This window comes from Pseudophryne corroboree, chromosome 5 (assembly GCF_028390025.1).
Source record: "Pseudophryne corroboree isolate aPseCor3 chromosome 5, aPseCor3.hap2, whole genome shotgun sequence".
NCBI classification, from domain to species: Eukaryota; Metazoa; Chordata; class Amphibia; order Anura; family Myobatrachidae; genus Pseudophryne; species Pseudophryne corroboree.
In genome coordinates, this window is record NC_086448.1 from 67,807,242 (window position 1) to 67,827,251 (window position 20,010).

General features: G+C 46.6%; 1 protein-coding gene across 1 annotated transcript in view; it reads right to left on the reverse strand.

The window, feature by feature from the left end:
* The window catches only part of MIOS (meiosis regulator for oocyte development), a 48,880-nt gene extending 45,160 nt beyond the window's left edge, over positions 1-3,720 (reverse strand). The window contains exons 1-2 of the mRNA XM_063921340.1: positions 3,569-3,720; positions 1,263-2,584 (exon numbers count right to left, since the gene is read on the reverse strand). Coding sequence (XP_063777410.1) covers positions 1,263-2,565 — 1,303 coding nt within the window. The 5' untranslated portion in view covers positions 2,566-2,584; positions 3,569-3,720. The remainder of the gene's footprint in view (positions 1-1,262; positions 2,585-3,568) is intronic.
* Positions 3,721-20,010: the final 16,290 nt, after the last annotated feature.

Sequence of the window (20,010 nt, forward strand, 5' to 3'; positions counted from 1 at the left end):
TACAGCCAAAGCCATGGATTGACTCCCTGTTCTATCCCTGGACTCTGCTTTGTCCAACCTCTGATGTAATAAAGACACATTTGCATTTAAAACATTCAGCATATCCATCCAATCATGTGTCGGCGTTGCCGACGGAGACACCGCAATCATCTGCTCCACCACCTCCCTTCAGTCATGCCGACACATGCGTACCGACACCCCCACACACTCAGGGATATATCTATATGGAGACAGTTCCCCAAAAAGGCCCTTTGGAGAGACAGAGAGAGAGTATGCCAGCACACACCCAGCGCCAATTGACACTGGAAACCAAATTCCCAGACAAAACAGCACTTTTATATAAATATATAATTATACACTCACTGTGCCAATAAAAAGTCCCCCCCCTCTATTTTGCCCTCCGTCACCGTGTTCAACAGGAGAGAGTCCGGGGAGCCAGCTTCTCTGCAGTGTGCTGTGGAGAAAATGGCGCTGGTTAGTGCTGGAGGAACAAGCTCCCCCCCTCAGCGGCGGGCTTCGGTCCCGCTCAAATTTTCTATACTGGCGGGGGATTCTATAATATAGTGCCTCCGCAGCCTCTATATATATTATTAGCCAGTCCCAAAAGGTTTATAATTGCTGCCCAGGGCGCCCCCCCTGCGCCCTACACCCTTCAGTGCCCGCTGTGTGTGTTGTGTGTGGGAGCAATGGCGCGCAGCGTAGCCGCCTTTGAAGTCTTCTATCTTCTTATACTCACCTGGCTTCTATCTTCCGGCTCTGTGAGGAGGACGGCGGCGCGGCTCCGGGACGAACGGCGAGGGTGAGACCTGCGTTCCGACCCTCTGGAGCTAATGGTGTCCAGTAGCCTAAGAAGCAGAGCCTATCATTTAAGTAGGTCTGCTTCTCTCTCCTCAGTCCCACGATGCAGGGAGCCTGTTGCCAGCAGTGCTCCCTGAAAATAAAAAACCTAACAAAATTATTTTTCAGAGAAACTCAGGAGAGCTCCCCTGTAGTGCACCCAGTCTCCTCTGGGACACAGGATCTAACTGAGGTCTGTAGGAGGGGCATAGAGGGAGGAGCCAGTGCACACCCATTCTAAAGTTCTTTATAGTGCCCATGTCTCCTGCGGAGCCCGGTCTGGAGCTTTGGTATAAACCCCATGGTCCTTACGGAGTCCCCAGCATCCTCTAGGACGTAAGAGAAATCTAGAAAAACCATCCATTTTTCACTCCCGATGTTTCTTCACATCTAATTGAATACCCCCTAAGTGTCTTTAAGGATATAGTGCAAAGTGTACCAAAGGGATTTCAGTTGAGAGTCTTCATTCCCCGCCAGTAGGTGGTTCCTCCAGACCTGCTCAGTGTCCAGACCATACCTGGACAAGGCTCTCAGTCTCATTTTAGTAGCTATGTCTCTATCTATAGAGCTGTCCTTCCCTTCCTCTGTGCATTCATACAGCTGCCTGCTGCACGCCCACATCAAGGAGGTAGTAGGACTCCAGGCCAGAGAAATCCGCTCAAACACTGTGAAATCAGACATCGTCCGGTTGGGAGTGACGACCACCATACGGTTCTGACTAGTCGGGTGCCACGCAAACGAAGCAATGTAGTTGTCACAAGGCTGAACGCTTCTCTCTATAATCGTGGGCTCGGTTTCATCGCCGATAGGGGTGGGAGTGTGCTGCATATCATACAGTCTGATTATATTACTGTCCCGAGTTAATGTGGCTAGCAATCCCGTTCTTGTGGGGCACCAAGCAACTTTGCTTAACGGCTTAGGCTGCTCTGTAAGAGTCAGAACCGGCTTTTCAAATTTCCGAAGGTCCCAGATTGCCACTTGCCCTTCGAAGAAGGACGCAATCCGGTCGTGGAAATGAGGGTCCACGGTCACCCCCTGGACTGCTTTAGTATTTACAAACATTTTCTGGTTAGTGCTTCGGAGGTCAAATATAGCCAAGTTCCGATGCATGCCGGCCAGAAGCAGCTTCTGGTCTTTTGGAAGCCAGCAAAGAGAAAGGCAAGCATCGTTCTGCCCCAGTTCGTACAGTGGTTTCGTAACCACTAAATTTGTTTCGCCGTCGCCAGATGGAAGTCGAGCTTTGTCCAAAGGAAAGGCTACATCAGGAGTGTATTTGCTGCTTATATCCCAAATCAATACTGAAAAGTCTGCTCTGTGTTTATCTAAGCCAGCTGCCAGCCAATTACTGTCCATAGGATTCCAGGAGAGCGTGTTACACTGCCTCGCGTGCTTGGGGACAAACTCTTTTCCAATCAAGTCCTTACATTTGGAATTGTGATCCTGGCCCAGACTCGTAAGAGCAATTCTGCCATTGGCCTGACCAACTGCCAGAAGGCATTCTGGGTCATATTTCGGATACCAGGCCACGCATTTCATATACGGTGTGTCAGAGTTTATGGACAGCAAGGTTGCAGTAGTCTCCTCGGACAATCGTAAGGACCCAGCCTTGAGCTCGGAGTTGGCACTGGCCGCCGACTCAATGTGATAGAGGCTAAGCTCCGAATCACAAACCACGAACCTGTCCACGTGGTGGGGAGCCCACAGAATGTCAGGTTTGGACCCACTCATTTTCTCAAGTCAGCCAGCACTGGAAAGACAAAATACATATATAAGCAATATGAAGTTACAGTAAATATAGACAAAGTGGGCACACCAGGGAAACCTGCATTGAAATCATCTGCTACATACTGTACTCTGCCGTGCATCCATGGGTGATAGTGGTAGGAGGACGGGTGAAAGCACAGTGACAGACACCCGCCACTGCCACTGTGAGCTGCATTTTGTTCAACAGAGCGGACAGCACGTCAGTCAGGACTTGCAGACGTTTCATTCATCTCTATACGGGTAATTCACATAATTTGGGGGGGAATTTGGTGATCACTACTTGGATGGGGCATCTTGGCATCCCCGACACTGTGCCTATGTACTAATACATGCCACCTTCAGACAATTTCTGACAAATGAACCCTACTGTACCTCACCATTTTTCACATTAGGAAAAGATATGTCATTTTACGAAATGTCTTTATTTTTCATTAGGGCGCCCCTGTTTTGTAGATTAGTTTATTAAAATATCCTGTGTTAATAACAAAAACATTTAGGGGTCCATGTACGAAGCATTGGAGAGTGATAAAGTGGACAGAGATAAAGTACCAGCCCAGCCAATCAGCTCCTGTCATTTTTGAAACAGCCTTTAGCATGGTACCTCATCTCTCTCCAATGCTTAGTACATACACCCCCTAAGTCACTTATTCAGGGCTCCCCATATACAGCATACTAAAGAGAGATTACTTATTCCCTGCATAATACACTGTATATGCAGCATCTGAATGTATCATACCCTTACCATTCCAGTGCATGCATGGGGAGGCTTCACTATATACATGGTGGAGGGTGGGTGTGTACGTGGTATAGGTGGCTGCCCTCACTCCTCACTCCTCACTCTGCACAGTATGTACCAGAGCTACAGTAGGTGACAGGGGCTCCCCAGCTGTCCAGCTTCTGTGGAACTACAAGTCTCAGGATGACCTGCCAAACTCTAGGACACAGGGCACGCTGGGACTAGTGTTACCTTTTGGTGGAAAGGCGGCGAGCACAGCCGTGCCGCTGGGGGCGCTCGGGTGTCGGTACCCCGGGTGACTCGGGTAACCTGCGCCAATCACTCTCACCCAGTGACCGCCCGGACTGGCTACACTTGCTACCAATAAGGAGCAGGGAGGGAAACTGCGTTGCTACGTCATCACGCAGCGGGCGTCAGTGCGTCACGGGGGTGGGGCGGGGTTTAGGGTGCATAATCCCATGGACCCAGGGGATTATGGGAAAGGTCCTCTCCACGAAGAGTAACTAGACGCTACCGAAATGATGCAGTGCTTTTTTTCTGCCAGCAGGTGTCATATTTACATAACCCAGAATCACACTCAAACTAATAATTGCTTCTGGTGGTCATTCTGAGTTGTTCGCTCGCTGCCGATTTTCGCAGTGCAGCGATCAAGTGAAAAAACGGCCAAAATGCGCATGCGCTAAGTACTTTCCCAGGTAAAAACGCAGGAGGTGGCTGGAGAAACGGGGGAGTGGCTGGCCGAACGCAGGGCGTGTTTGTGACGTCAAACCAGGAACTGAACGGACTGAGGTGATCGCAATCTAGGAGTAGGTCTGGAGCTACTCAGAAACTGCAGGGAATTATTTAGTAGCAGTTCTGCTAATCTTTCGTTCACTATTCTGCTAAAATAAGATACACTCCCAGAGGGCGGCGGCCTAGTGTGTGCAATGCTGCTAAAAGCAGCTAGCGAGTGATCAACTCGGAATGAGGGACTCTGTCAATTGCTGCTTTTAACGCAAGACGTGCACTTTCACATTTAGGGGCTCATTTATCAATAATCGCATTCGCATTGCAATCTGGGTGCGAAATTAGCACCCAAAATCGCATTGTAGTATTACCACCCAGCTGTAACAAATAGCACCCGCAGGAACTAGGGATTCGAAGGGACACCGCACCTGCGATGTGTTTGGAACTCTAGCAAGACTTCTGTGCATGTGCGATCTACTGCCGAGGAGGGTTCCAGAGGAAATGGAGGATTCACAGCAGATATTGGAGATATCAAAGCTATCTAATGTGGTTCCTCCTTATATTTGGGTGACATTTAATATTTGCAGGTATCTCCAAAACTGATTTTTCTTTCCGGGGAATATGCTGGTAAAATTTAATAATATATATAGGCCACTTAGCTTCACCATTGCCAGGACCAAATTAATTACAGTGAACGGCATCACATCCGGGTTCTCATGGTGAGCATGAGACTTGGTCTGCAGGTACATCCCACGTACGACTGACCACTACCTGACATCAGCGGAGGCACCAACTAGTAGGTACACCTCTCCCTCAGTGCTCTCTCATCTGCGATATGCACCTCCTGCAATTTCCACTGATATCAGGAGGAAGAAACTTGGTGCTGACAGTAAATACACTACTGTCTCTATTTCAGTCTTATCAGCCTGACACTCTCTCACCTCCCGTTCACTGATTCATCACACGGAAAGCCAGTAGAAGTGCCTCGTACACGTTTAGTCACACAGTAGTAGTGCCCCTTACACGTTTAGCTACACAGTAGGAGTGCCCCTTACATGTTTAGCCACATAGTAGTGCCACACAGTAGAAGTGCCCCACTCCCTCCTCTCTCTATATACAGACTGGAGTCGGGAGAGGCTGCGGATGCTGAGGCAGGGCTGCAGTGAAGGTGTAAGGTGCATTACTTCTAATATACATAGCTGCGGGCGCCCGGCAAATAGACACTGCAGGAGACACAGCACAGATGGAGTCACTACCTGCTCCCCGCTGAAATGTATAGTAGCAGTGGTGTGCATGGCAGAGAAGGAGCCGGGTGCAACGCTACTAATATACATAACATCCGGCACCAGAAAGTGGGGGCACAGATCGCGGTGGTGGCGGCTGAGTGTGTTACACTCTCCTTATGTCACAGCACCGCGCAGGTATACCAGGATCGTAAATGCTTACAAACTACTACTTGTGCTAAATCACCTGTGTAAATACAGCTTAATCAGGTCAGCTTATTTGTGTACAGTATAATATATTCTTTACAACTGTGATATTTGATCAAATTACTGGTATACCAGGATCTTAAAAGCTCATGATATTTGTGCCACGACACTTGTACAAATACTGCATAATTAGGTTGGCTGACCTCATTCTTGTTACGTATAACATTCTGAATACTGTCACTATCATCAACATCGTTATAATGGGATTCTGCTAAATGGAAACGTGCATAAACAATTATAAAAAATACTATTCTGATTAGGCCAGTTAACTGGCATTTACTATATCAATTGTGATTTATCCTGAGCAGGGGCGTCACTTACCCCTATGACACCCGGAGCGGCTGGGAGTGATCTATGCACGCGCCATGAAAAGGGTTTGTGGCTTTGTGGGAGGGGGCATGGTTTTGCGTGAGGGGGTGTAGCTTGGCGTACCGAACCCCCATTTTCGTCACTCCGTAGGTCTGGGAGATGCGGGCTGCCCCCAAAGACTGTGGTGGCTACAGGGCCGGCTCCTACACTGTGACTGGAGCTGGATGCTGCACGTAATATTACAATGCAGTAACCGGCTCCTGTCACCGAGCAGGAGCCAGCATTTTGGTGTGACACAACCGGTTGCGGTCCACACCACCGTAGTGCCGCCACTGATCCTGGGTGGTTTTTGGAGTGACCATAGAGGTGCATGTTCAAAAGATCTGAAGATGCGACCAACGACCATCGGGAAGGCACATCGGCATTGTGATAAAGCATATACTGAACGATTTATCGTTCCGACACGTGGGAATCGGCCAAATCATTGGAAATGTAGTCTAGTGTGTAACCAGCTTAAGAGGTGATAATGTGAGAGCAATCATCCTGTCTTTTTCTTTCTTGGGAACTGTCCCCTAAATGAGTAAAAAATAAACAACTAAGGTATAATGGCCCTCATTCCGAGTTGTTCGCTCGCTAGCTGCTTTTAGCAGCATTGCAAACGCTAGGCCGCCGCCCTCTGGGAGTGTATCTTAGCTTAGCAGAATAGCGAACGAAAGATTAGCAGAACTGCTACTAAATAACTCTTTGCAGTTTCTGAGTAGCTCCAGACCTACTCACAGATTGCGATCAGCTCAGTCCATTTAGTTCCTGGTTTGACATCACAAACACGCCCTACGTTCGGCCAGCCACTCCCCCGTTTCTCCAGACACTCCCGCGTTTTTCCCTGACACGCCTGCGTTTTTTAGCACACTCCCGGAAAACGCTCAGTTGCCACCCAGAAACGCCCCTTTCCTGTCAATCACTCACCGATCAGCAGAGCGACTGAAAAGCGCCGCAGGATCCACAGCAAATCTACTAAGTTTTTAGTTAAATAACTAAGCGCATGCGCCCTGCGTGCCTTGCGCATGCGCAATTAGCAACAAATCGCAGCATAGCGAAAATCAGCAACGAGCGAACAACTCGGAATGACCCCCATGGTCAGCTGTGTTTTCTTTGTGTGTTCTATATATGGTTTTTATATCTGCTACTGACCTGACCAAAGTAATATCAATATTGTTAACGTGTGGATTTTCATATGGGTCAATAGCAGTAATGATTGAATGCAATATTTATTTCAATTAAGATATTATATACCTGCTTTGTTTAGAAGCAATTTGTTGTTCTTTGTACAGTCATTCAGCATTAGTGTACAGCTGAATATTTTTTATTATTGTCCATAATTTAATAAAATTTGCGTTCCCTCTTTCTTGCATTTGGGTGATACTTACTGTAATATTTGCGGGTATCCCCTGAAAACAGGTTTTTGTGGGAATATGCCACAAATATTTAATGATAAAGAGGCCCCTTAACCTCACTATTGCGGGATGCAGTGGTGTGTCTATAATGCGTGCAGTGTGGGTGGTACACAGGAATCCGGTCTCTAGGTCGACAGTAACTAGGTCGACCACTATTGGTCGACAGGGTCTCTAGGTCGACAGGGTCTTTAGGTCGACATGTCAAAAGGTCGACATGAGTTTTTCACATTTTTTTTTCTTTTTTTGACCTTTTTCATACTTAACGATCCACACGGACTATGATTGGGAATAGTAACCTGTGCTGATCGCAGGGGTAGCGGAGCGAGGCACCTTGCCGAAGCAAGGCGAGCGGACATGGTGCACTAATTGGAGTTCACGGTCACTGTACGGAGAAAACGACACAAAAAAAACATTAAAAAACGCATGTCGACCTTTTGACCTGTCGACGTACACTATGTCCACCTAAAGACCCTGTCAAACGTAGTTACTGTTGACCAATAGTGGTTGACCTAGTTACTATCGACCTAGTTACTGTCGTCCTTGCATACCACACCCGGTACACACTGGCCCCTGGGTCCAGAGGGGCCCACACCGTACACCCTGAACTAATTTTTTTCAATACTTACCAGCAGCAGTGACAGTGATTCTGAGCACTAGGTGGTGCACAGGTCTCTGGCAAAATGAGGCGTCAGCCATTTTTCCGGAGTTTGTGCATGGGCACTAGAGAAAATCACAGGGAAAATGGCTGCAGTGCCATTTTCGTGGAGTTCTGCGCATCACCTAGTGCTCAGAGTCACTGTCACTGCCTGCTAGAGAGAAGGGGGCCCGGATGGAGACTGCAAACGGACCCCCCTCTTCTCTCAATACGCCCCTGGCCAGGTGCAAATTAATACCCCTTTTCCACCTACTAAGCACGGGTCGCAGCCGGGAGCCTGACACGGGTGCTTCCCGGCTGTGGCCTGTGCTCAGCCCCCTTTCCCACTGCGCTCGCCAACCCGGCATATTTTCGGGTTGGTGACGCTGCTAGTGATGCGGCAGGAGCGGCGCAGGGAGATCACATGATCTCCCAGCGCTGCCCTTCCATACAGTGTAAATGGGAGCCATGTCGCATTGACACGGCTACCGTTTACACTACAACCCTACCTCAATCATTCCCGTGTCCTACCCAGGTAGCTACCCGGGTAGGATTCACGGGTCACTTGATCCGGGTTTTTGCGGGGGGACCCTTTTCCACTAGCAAAAAACACGGGTAAATGCGCGCCCCCGTGCATTTACCCGTGTTTTTTTAGCTAGTGGAAAAGGGGTATTATTATAGTTTACTCTCCATCCCGTTTCTGGAAAATAAAACAAATATAGTAATTATTATTGTACCAATAAACTATTGTATGTGAAATATATTAAGTGAAATAACATTCAAGCATTTCATATGCACCAAGAGGAACACATTAGATTTGCTATAAATTAAAATTTTACATATCCAAGAAAAGAGCTAGGCATACATTCAGTAAACTATAAGATACAAGTTCCCACATCTAGAGAAAAAACACACCCTATAAAAAGCGTGTCCCAATTTTCACGGGAAAGTCCCATTGTTCAGATAATGAAACGGGCCTAATGTCTGCCAGAAGAAAATATTCCCAGGAGAAATGGGTGTGGCATTCGTGCAGGGCCGGCTCTACCATTAGGCAGTTTTAGGCAGCTGCCTAGGGTGCCGGGATCTGGGGGAGCGCTGCTGAGTCTGCCTAGCACAAAATTATGGATGTCTCTGAAAGAAACATCCAAGTGGTGGCTGTGGAATATATACAGTGGAGAGAGGAGAACCTTTTAGAAGGACAACCATCTCTGCAGCAATGCACCAATCAGCCACAGGCCTGTATGGTAGACGGAAGCCACTCCTTAGTAAAAAGCACATAGTAGCCCGCCTGGAGTTTGCAAAAATGCACCTGAAGGAATCTCAGACCATGAGAAACAAAATTCTCTGGTCTGATGAGACAAAGATTGAACTCTTTGGCGTGAATGCCAGGAGTCATGTTTAGAGGAAACCAGGCTCAGCTCATCACCAGGCCAATACCATCCCTACAGTGAAGCATGGTGGTGGCAGCATCATGCTGTGGGGATGTTTTTCAGCGGCAGGAACTGGGAGACTAGTCAGGGTAGAGGGAAAGATGAATGCAGCAATGTACAGAGACATCCTGGATGAAAACCTGCTCCAGAGCGCTCTTGACCTCAGATTGGGGCGATGGTTCATCTTTCAGCAGGACAACGACCCTAAACACACAGCCAAAATATCAAAGGAGTGGCTTCAGGACAACTCTGAATGTCCTTCAGTGGCCCAGCCAGAGTCCAGATTTGAATCCAATTAAACATCTCTGGAGAGACCTTAAATGGCTGTGCACCGACGTTTCCCATACAACCTGATGGAGCTTGAGATGTGCTGCAAAGAGGAATGGGCGAAACTGCCCAAAGATAGGTGTGCCAAGCTTGTGGCATAATTTTCAAAAAGACTTGAGGCTGTAATTGCTGCCAAAGGTGCATCAACAAAGTATTTAGCAAAGGCTGTGAATACTTACAGCATGTACATGTGATTTCTTAGTTTTTTATTTTTAATAAATTTGCAAAAATCTCAAAAAAACATTTATCACGTTGTCATTATGGGGTATTGTGTGTAGAATTTTGAGGGGAAAACTTTTATTTATTCCAGTTTGAAATAAGGCTGTAACGTAATGAAATGTGGAAAAAGTGAAGAGCTGTGAATATTTTCCAGATGCACTGTAAGTCACAGTTTCATCTGAAGGGCTTGGAAGTGGGTATTGTAGCACCATCTGCCCTATTGTAAATCTACCCCTAATCCCAGTCTTCAGTCTTTTCCTGTTCTTCCATCCTAGCCTTCAGTTTTCTCCTATTCTTCTGTCTCAGCCTATAGTCTGCTCCTGTTCTTCCATCCCAGCTTTCAGTCTGCTCCTCTTCCATTCCAGCTCTCAGTCTTCTCCTGCTCTTCCATCCCAGCATATAGTCTGCTCCTGTTCTTCCATCCCAGCCTATAGTCTTCTTCTGTTCCTCCATCCCAGCTCTCTGTCTTCTCCTGTTCTTCCATGCTAGCCCTCAGTCTGCTCTTATTATTCTGTCTCAGCCTGTAGTATGCTCCTATTCTGTCCCAGCCCTCAGTCTGATCCTGTTCTTCCATCCCAGCCATCGGTTTTCTCTTATTCTTATATCTCAGAACTCAATCTGCTCCTCTTCCATCCCAGCTCTTAGTCTTCTACTGCTCTTCCATCCCAGCATATAGTCTTCTCCTGTTCTTCCATCCAAGCCTATAGTCTGCTCTTGTTCTTACATCCCAGCTTTCAGTCTGCTCCTCTTCCATCCCAGCTCTCAGTCTTCTCCTGTTCTTCCATCCCAGCCTATAGTCTGCTTCTGTTCTTCCATTCCAGCCTATAGTCTGCTTCTGTTCCTCCATCCCAGCTCTGTCTTCTCCTGTTCTTCCATGCTATCCCCCAGTCTGCTCCTATTCCTCTGTGCCAGTCCTCAGTCTGCTCCTATTCTTCCATGCCAACTCTTAGTCTGCTCCTGTTTTTCCATCCCAGCCTATAGTCTGCTCCTCGTCTTCCACCCCAGCCTGATGTCTACTACGGTTCTTCTACACCAGTGTGAGAAAGCTGGAGTAAAAGGGGGAGAGATAGGAGGAGAAAAAAAGAGAAAGGGGGAAGGGGATGTGAGGGCACTGAAGGAGGGAAGAGAGAGACAGAAGAAAAGAGAGAAGAAATAACCCAGGCAGTGCCAGCGACATCTAGTAGAAAATAAATAACATACACACATGTTACTAGTTAAACAACATACACATGTTTTCTGAAGTATCTGTGCACAATTATCGCCAACCACAAGGGCCAGATGTGTCAGGAACAAAACAAATGCCTTGTTGTACATGAGAAGCAGTGAGGTCCCCTCTGGAGAGGAGATGGTGGGGCTGATCCAGCACAATATGGAACATTTATTGTCTCACTCACTCAGCTGTCATCATTCCGAGCACATGTTTGAGCCAGAGATAGCTGCTGACAAGGAAACAGGCAATGTCACAGTAGCGCAATAAACAAACACATATTATGGATTTGCAGTAATAACACAGACTGAACTACAAGCATGACTGATGTGATTTTATTCTGAAATAATAATCAAGCCCTTATTGTTGGCTTCAAGTGATAGTTTTAAAACGGCAACATAAATCCTAAACCAGGCTTTTTTAGCATTTATTCCTGTTGCCGCTTTAATTCCATTGGTCAAAAGCGCTGATAGACCTGAGACCAGTGGGCCCCTTCGCCCCCTAATGTATACTACAACCTTACTATAAAGTGATACATATTCACCACTGGCTCTACGGGGGAAATGTGTGAAGCAGTGATAAGTGTGAAGAAGTGAACCAGTGGAGAAGTTGCCATTGGCAACCAATCAGCAATGAAGTAACATTTATAATTTGCATACTATAAAATTGCACAGAGCAGCTGATTGCTTGATGGGGCAACTTCTCCACTGGCTCACGTCTCCGCTCTTATCACTGCTGCATACATTTACTCCTATGTTGGAATTGGAAATCACAGATGAAATACTCAAAATAATGAAAACTCCACCATAGTGCGTATTGTGAATATGCCGCTCGGTGTAACCCTGCACAATGACTTAGGGAGTCATTCCTTCAGTGCTCAGTCGCCCCTCTGGCCAGTTCAGTGAGAGTGCGGGAGCTGGGGTGGCAGCGGGTGTAGTGAACTTGGCTCCGACCATCGATTTGCTGCTGCTCCTGTGCCGGGCTTGTTGAAGAGACCTTTGGCCGGGGCCAGGGAGAGGATGCTGCTGGGCTGGTTAACTTTCTCAAGGTCCCCCATTGGTAGAACAGCATCACCACTTTTCACGGCTAGCGGCACCTGGAAGTGCCCGCTAGCCTAACTTCCGTATTACATTCCAATGAACCACAAGTACTGGAAGCAGTGTGAGCCAGCCCAGCCTGAGTGTGAATAAGCCTGGCTGAGGGGGATATGGGACCGGCCCATCAAAACCTGTCATGGTGTCCCGGTGGGCCAATCCGCCCCTGGTAGCTGCACTCCCTGCACCTATGGTAGCTACACCCTTGTATATAACACATGTAACTATGACAGGGAAGGTGGCCCCTCTTAGCTCTGGGCATCTGTAATCCAGACAGGTGTGTGGGCGGAGACTCTGCAGAAGTGAGCTGTGTGTGCAAAGAGCAGGTTGTGAGGAGGTGAGCTCTAGCTGCATAGAGTTTTACATAGGGAGTTTCCCTGCTGGCTTCCCCGGGTGGGATGGATCTCCCCGGGGGAGAGAGCTCCCTGAATATGGACTGCATTGAGAGCACTGAAAGTGCTACGACAGTACACTCTGGAGCCATAGCAATAGGCAGCCATCCAGTGGCAGAAGTGGCCAGTTGTTCCATTAATGCGGACTCTCCCAAACTGCAGGAGGGTGCTCCTCTGAGTGAAGGTGTAACTCAGGGTGGAGTGGCAGCAGCTGTTGCCAGCCTGACTGTTAGTGAAGTGGGGGGGGTCCAGGCCTTTGGACGCTGGGGAGAATATGCTAGCATCCCCGGGAGATACAGAGGATGAGGAGGAGATGGAGACGTATGAAAATTAGACTATTAAAGAACTGCAGCGTGAAAGCCTGTCTCTGAACAATAAAATTGCAAGGAAAAAGAAGAAACGGAACTCATGCTATAAATGGGAGCGGCCAATTTTGAAAGAAAAGCTTCTTGTGCTAACATCTGCCCTTGAAAAGGTTAAAGCTCAACTCTCAGTGAAGCGGTTACAGGAGAAAAGCAAAGCAAAAAGTGACTTACCTGTTGTTTCCTGTGAGTCTGTGGTTAAAGATAATCAAGAAATGGAGGTCTGTCAATCGGACAGACAAAGTTCTGTTGCGGTGGTACCGGTGGCTGCGGAGATTGGGGTTGGGGAGGCGTCTCCCCAAAATTCAGCAGTGATGCAGGCAGAAAAGGGTGCACAGGATACTGAGGTGGCAGGTGCAGCAGTAATTGCTGCTGAACTTGCTGGGCCGACGCCCCTGCTGTGTGAAGCTTCTACTGCTGGTGCAGCAGCTGAAAGTGAAGGTCTGGAAGTGGAGCGTTCTGACTTCCAGCTAAGGATGGATATTATTGGTGCAGAAATCTTGTTGGCAAGGGCGGAAAAGAGCACTGAGGCAGGCACCTCTGGGGCGGCTTTGAGTGCAGGTAGGTGTTCGGCACCGAATGGCAAACCAGGGGTTAATGCCCAAGAAGTGCAGTCTCTTTCTTCCACAGGTACAGAACAGCAGCACCAGCGAACAGCACAAGGAATGCCAATTTTGCATAAGAATAAACGTTCATCTGGTGAACAGCAGATCATTGAGACTGTATATGGACAGATGCTGGTGCCAGAAAGAGGTCAAGTGGCAGCTCAGTTATTGCATAAGAAGCAAGTAAGATTGAATCAGGGGTCTGGGGAAGGTAATGCAATATCTGTGCCATTGGATGATATCAATAAGCAGCCAGTCCCAGGTACTATTTCCTATGCTAACATGGTTAATGCTAAGCCAGGTATAAGCGCTAATATTTTCCAAACAAATGTGGGATCAGGTCAGGTGGAAAAGAGGAGAAATTTAATTCAATTTAAATGGCTGGGAAAAGGTGAATCACCTTCCAAAGAAGTTTTCCTGCAAATGATCTTTAGTTTGGGGTTCCATGCAACTGACCTATACGCCTGTATCCATCCAGTAAAAACTGCAGATTTCGATCTGAGTTTTATTTCATATCAGGGGCTTCAAGCTTTTTGGATGAAATGGCAGGCGTATAGGTCATCTAAGCCATATGATGCATATAAGGCAGTGCTGGTTACAAAACAGGATAAGGTGAAGGTGAATATTTTGGTGAGGAATGAATCCATTCCTGTGCAAGATATTAAATACTGGCTAACAAGGTTTTGTGATGTGGAATCAGATTTGATAAAGGTTGGCTTTACCATGGGAGTGTGGGGAGGAGCGTGGGCTGCAATGGTCAAATTAAGGAATACAGACAGGGGATTTGCACATATTCCTTCTGTTGCCTATATTGGTAGAGATCGTATACAATGGTTTTACCAGGGACAACCAAGAACATGTTTCCGTTGTGGGGACTTTCGCCACTTAAGTAGCGATTGTACTGTGACTAAATGTACTTTATGTTGTAAACTGGGACATACTTCTAAGGAATGTAATAATGTTACCTGTAATCTGTGCGGGGAGGAGGGTCACCCCTACAGCAGATGCCCCTGGGCAGAACACAATATGGAGGAGGATGTGCCAACTGGGGGAAAGAAAGATGGTCAGAATCAGGCATTTCAGTGGGTAGCAGGTAAGGAAGCAGCAGGTCAGGAGGGAAATCAGAAGACTGTGAATAAGGAGGTAACATCTGTTGTGGTAGTGAAAAAATCCTACAGTAGTGGATAAAAATGATTCCTTTCAAGAAGTACAGAAAAGTAGTAAGAAAAAGAGAAAGGGGGAGGAAGCACAAGTGAGTTTAAGTAACCGGTTTGATGTTTTAACTTCAGATGAGGAGAATGAAGGGGAAATTGTTAGAAATGGGGGAGAGCCCATTTTAGTTCCCAAGGTGAACAGACGCAGAGCAAGGAAAGTGGTAGTAAGCCCTAAGGTAGGGGTGGTGCAGGGCAAAAAGAGTAAGGAAAATAAAAAGAATATTAGAAAGAGACAGGCAGCGGAAATAGAATCTGATGTGGAAATCCAGGACAGTCTGGAATGGGACCCAGTTGGCACAGAGCTGGTTAAAGAAAGTGTGGAAAGTATGGGGAAAGAGAGGGACCTAAGTTGTGTGGAATTAAGTGGTGGTGTGAAAAATTTAGAATCATCTGGGTCAGTAATAGGTCCAAGTATTCCACTGGAAGATAAGGTACTGGGTGATCAGTGCCTTGAAATTAAGTCTGCTTGTGAACCACCAGACCCAGGACCCCCTCCTAGTGAGGACTCTGGGAAAATGGTGGTTAAGAAGGGTAGAGTCACTTCCAAGAAGGTGACTAGTCAGAATGCTGGATCCTCTAGGAGGGTCTCAGCAAGGTTTGTAAAGGAAAAGTGAGCAGGGTCCTGCTTCTATAACCCAAAGAAACATGGATCTCCAACCCATACGATGTGCCACCATTAATGTGGCTTCCGTCGTTTCTGAGCGAGCTCGTTATATGGCCTTTGATTTTTTCAATACAGTTGAGATTGATTTTTTTGTTTTTGCAAGAGACCAGAATTAGTAGGTTGGACATCCTCAACAAGGCGAAAAGGGAGTGGAGGCGTGGGCCTTCCTACTGGTCTCTTGCGGCCGAGCCATACAGTGGGGTGGCGGTGCTTTTTACTGGTATGGTAACCGTGCACAGGGTTATAGAACTACAGGCAGGTAGATGTATGATTTTAGATGTCAACCTAAGGGGACATGACCTGAGGCTCATTAATATCTATGGGCAACAGTCAAAGTGGGACAGGAAATATCTCTTCAGGGAGATAAACCCGTTCCTTTTTACGGCTCAGCAGATTGTCTTTGGTGGTGATTTCAACACCATTATTAGGCCAAAAGACAGGGGAGGTTCAAAGAAAGCCCTGGGCTATGACTCTAATTTTTTAGTTAGTAGGATTAGAAAGGCAGGTTTGGTGGATGTGCACATTCGCCATTCTCCAGACCTCACAGGTTACACTTTCTTTAGTGGTAGTGGTAGTCATAGATCTAGGATAGATAGGTTTTTTGTTAAAGAGACCTCAAAAACTTTGCCTCCAGCGGTAAAGCCAGTAGAGTTCTCTGATCACGTTTTTCTCTCTGTCATTTTGAATGCTTCAGTAGTTGCTCAGAAGGGGCGGGGCCTATGGCAACTGAATTTTGAGATCCTAAAGGATGAAAAGATTAGACAATCCCTTAGAGACTTCTTTCAATCTCAGGAAACACTTTTGGAGGCTGGATGGAGTAGATCTGAGTGATGGGAAGAAATTAAAAAGAGAATTCGGAGATTCTTCAAGAGGTTGGTAGCAAAAAAGAACTTGATAAAGCAAAATATCTACCAGAGTTTGAGAAGGAAATTAAATTTCTTGATTTCTGAGTGTGGAGATAGTGGGGAAATCTCCAGAGTGAAGGCTCAGATGAAGGAATATCAGTATAACCGGCTGGATTCTTTGATTTTGGAAAGGGATTTTGGCAAATACCACTCGCTTGATCTTTACCAGAATTGTGGAAGATCAGTTGAGATGAAGGAGGTGAGGGGTCTTTATAACAAACAGAGTGTTCTTCGTGAGGATAAGGACGGCATCTTGGGAGTCATTAAATCTTATTACTCCGATCTTTTGTCTGAGCAGCCACTTATCAGAGAAAGGATGGAAACATTTCTGAGGGAGACGCCTGGACTTTCTAATCCAGATGCCTCGATTGAAACCTTGGGTAGGAATGTGACGGCAGAGGAAGTTAAGATGGCAATTGATAAGTTAAATTGTAAGAAATCCCCAGGCCCAGATGGTTTAACATCTGAGTTTTATAAATTATTCGCAGACCTCTTAATTCCTCGCCTAGTAGAAGTATATAATGAGTGCCTGGGTGAGAGAACCCTCCCTCCTTCTATGAGGATATCTGCCCTCATATTACTGTCCAAGGGGAAAGATCCATCTCGCATTGAGAACTGGCGCCCCATTGCCCTTCTCAATACGAGAAGGGCCGAAGCACATTTACTGCTGTCCTTGGTGTCCGGGAAGCCATAGTGCCGTGCTGAGAAATGGGGAAAATACTTGCTGGCATTGGATCAGTCTAAGGCTTTTGACCGAGTAAATCATGAGTACCTATGGGCTCTACTTGAAAGGTATGGTTTTCCAGTCAGGGTGGTGAATTGGCTCAGAATAATATACAGTCAGGCCGAGAGCTTCCCGCTTGTTAATGGTTGGGTGGGTCCTACTATTGAGGTGAGCTCTGGAGTTCGTCAGGGTTGTCCCCTGAGCCCCCTCCTTTAAGTATTCACGATTGACCCCTTCATAAGAAGGGTAGAGAACGGTGCGGTGGGAGGGGTGCAGCTGAGCCCAGAGTTCCCTTTTAAGGTGGTGGCTTACGCAGATGATGTCCCAGTGGTTCTTTCATCAGTGGCAGAGGCACATGACGTTGAAGAGCTCATCTGTGAATACTCTGTAGCCTCGTGCTCTAGGGTAAACCAAGAGAAGTGTGAAGCTTTCTGGATGGGGAAGAAGGGAAATAATTTTCCCTTCCGGACAGCCTCCCCCGGGCCAGTCCTCAGATAAAGATTCTAGGTATTTGTTTTGACCATGGTGATTATGTCACTCTAAATTAGGTGAGGTGTCTGGAGAATGCTGCCAAGAAAGTGGAGTGCTGGAAGAGATGTAAATTCTCTTTCAGGGAAAGGGTGGACTTGTGCAAAACTTACCTGACCCCATTATTTTTATATGTCAGCTATGTGTGCTTTTTGCCTCAGTCTTTATGGGTCAGATTGAACGCCTTGTTTTTCCTTTTATTTTGGGGGAAACAGGATAAATCTAATCAAGAGAGGTATTACTTACAAGTCGAGGAAAGACGGAGGGGCTGGCATGATCAACCCTGTAGTCTTTTTTGTTACAACCTTTTTAAAACTTAACCTTGGGAGTTTATTGTTAGAAACTCCTCCTCGATGGCTAGGTGGTTTTGAGGTCTGGGTGTCCCCCTTCCTCAAACTTTGGTTAGGTGGTGGCCAAGTGAAGAATCCTCAAATTCGGAAAGGATATCTTCCGATCTAGGTTGTCCAGAGCTTTAAGGTGACAAAGCGTTGGGGTCTGGAAGTGGGTGAAGTCAAAAGCCTTTCCAGGTAGGAGTTGGGGGAGAGGATTTTGCAAACCCATTTTCATGTTCCGCTGTCACTAAGGGATTGCCCAAGTGATGTCGCTTCTGCTGGATTAGCTCTCATAAATTCAGAGAGGATACCGTTGAAGTTTAGAGACATTGCTTGGCTTTCTTTCCATGGGAAGCTTTATGTAAAGGGGAACATGATGTGGAGAAATGCCAATGATCGTGCTTGTCCACGGGAGGAATGTCTAGGGGCGGTGGAGACAATGGACCATTTCTTGATCAAGTGCCCCTTTAATGTAACAGTTTACAAGAGAGTTTCGGGAGCTTTGGGTATCCGGTGTCTTTCGGGGCTTAGTTACCCAGAGTGGGCTTATGGAGCATTCAAAAGATATGGTGTATTTAATTTGACCACAATTTATTTAGTCAGTTTAGCAGTTAGATATCACACTTGGATGGCACGGTGTCAGGTTTCCCTAAGAAATAAAATCCTTCCCTGTGAAGTGGTGGTGGATTTAATTCTGCACGAGGTGGAGCGGATGATGGTTCTAGACAGGGAAAGGGTGGATGCTGTCAGGTGGTCCAATTGGTGGGGCCACCTGAAACCCCCTTGAGTGGGTGGCCGAAATCCTTTTTCAAAGTCTAGCTGGTACTTTTTCTATCCTTCCACATCCCGTAGATTTTTGTGATTATGATTATTTTAAGGAACAGGTTTGCATAGGTCTAAAAAGCTTTGCTCAGTTTTCCTTTACAAAATGTGTGAATAGGATAATAATATGAAGTTGTGGGTTGTTGTTGTTGTTGTTGTTGTTGTTGTTGTTGTTTTTTTGTGTACATATTTCTTTACTTTGATGATATGTCTTGGTATATTGCGGATTGCATTTAGTTTATGTTGTATTATGTATCATGATGTGATATATTATTTATATATTTATTAATTAATTAATTTAATTTATTTTATTATATTGTATTATATTGTAAATATTGTAATATAAGTTGCAAGTTCAATAAATGGGAGCATTCCCTCTCAGCTGCGGTCCCAAATCAGTTGCACCTATGGTAGCTACACCTTGCATATAACACATGTAATTGTGACAGGGAAGGTTGCCCCTCTCAGCCCTGCACTTATTTATTTATTACCAGCTATTTATAGCCGCACACATATTTCGCAGACCTTTACAGAGAATATTTGCCCATTCACATCAGTCCCTGCCCAGTGGAACTTACAATCTATATTCCCTATCACATGTACACACAGATACATTCACGCTAGGGTTAATTTTTGTTGGGAGTCAATTAACCTACCGGTATATTTTTGGGATTGTGGGCGGAAACCGGAGTACCCGGAGGAAACCCACGCAAGTACGGGGAGAATATACAAACTCCACACAGGGCCATGGTGGGAATCAAACCCATGACTTCAGTGCTGTGAGTAATATTAACCATTACACCATCCGTACTGACCTACTTATGGTAGCTACATCCTTGTATATAATGCATGTAACTGTGACAGGGAAGATGGCCCCTCTCAGCTCTGGGCCCCATAGCAGCTGCACTCCCTGCACCTATGGTAGCTACACCCTGTATATAACACATGTAACTGTGACAGGAAAGGTGGGCCCCTCTCAGCTCTGGCCCCGAGAGCAGCTGCACGCCCTGCACCTATGGTAGCTACACCCTGTATATAACACATGTAACTGAGACAGGAAAGGTGGGCCCTTCTTAGCTCTGGGCCCCATAGCAGCTGCACTCCTTGCCCCTCTGGTAGCTACACCAGGGCCGAAACTAGGGTATCTGTCACCCGGGGCAAGGCAGTCATTCGGCGCACTGCTCCAACACACACACACACACACACACACACGGTTACACTGCACTGCTCACTGC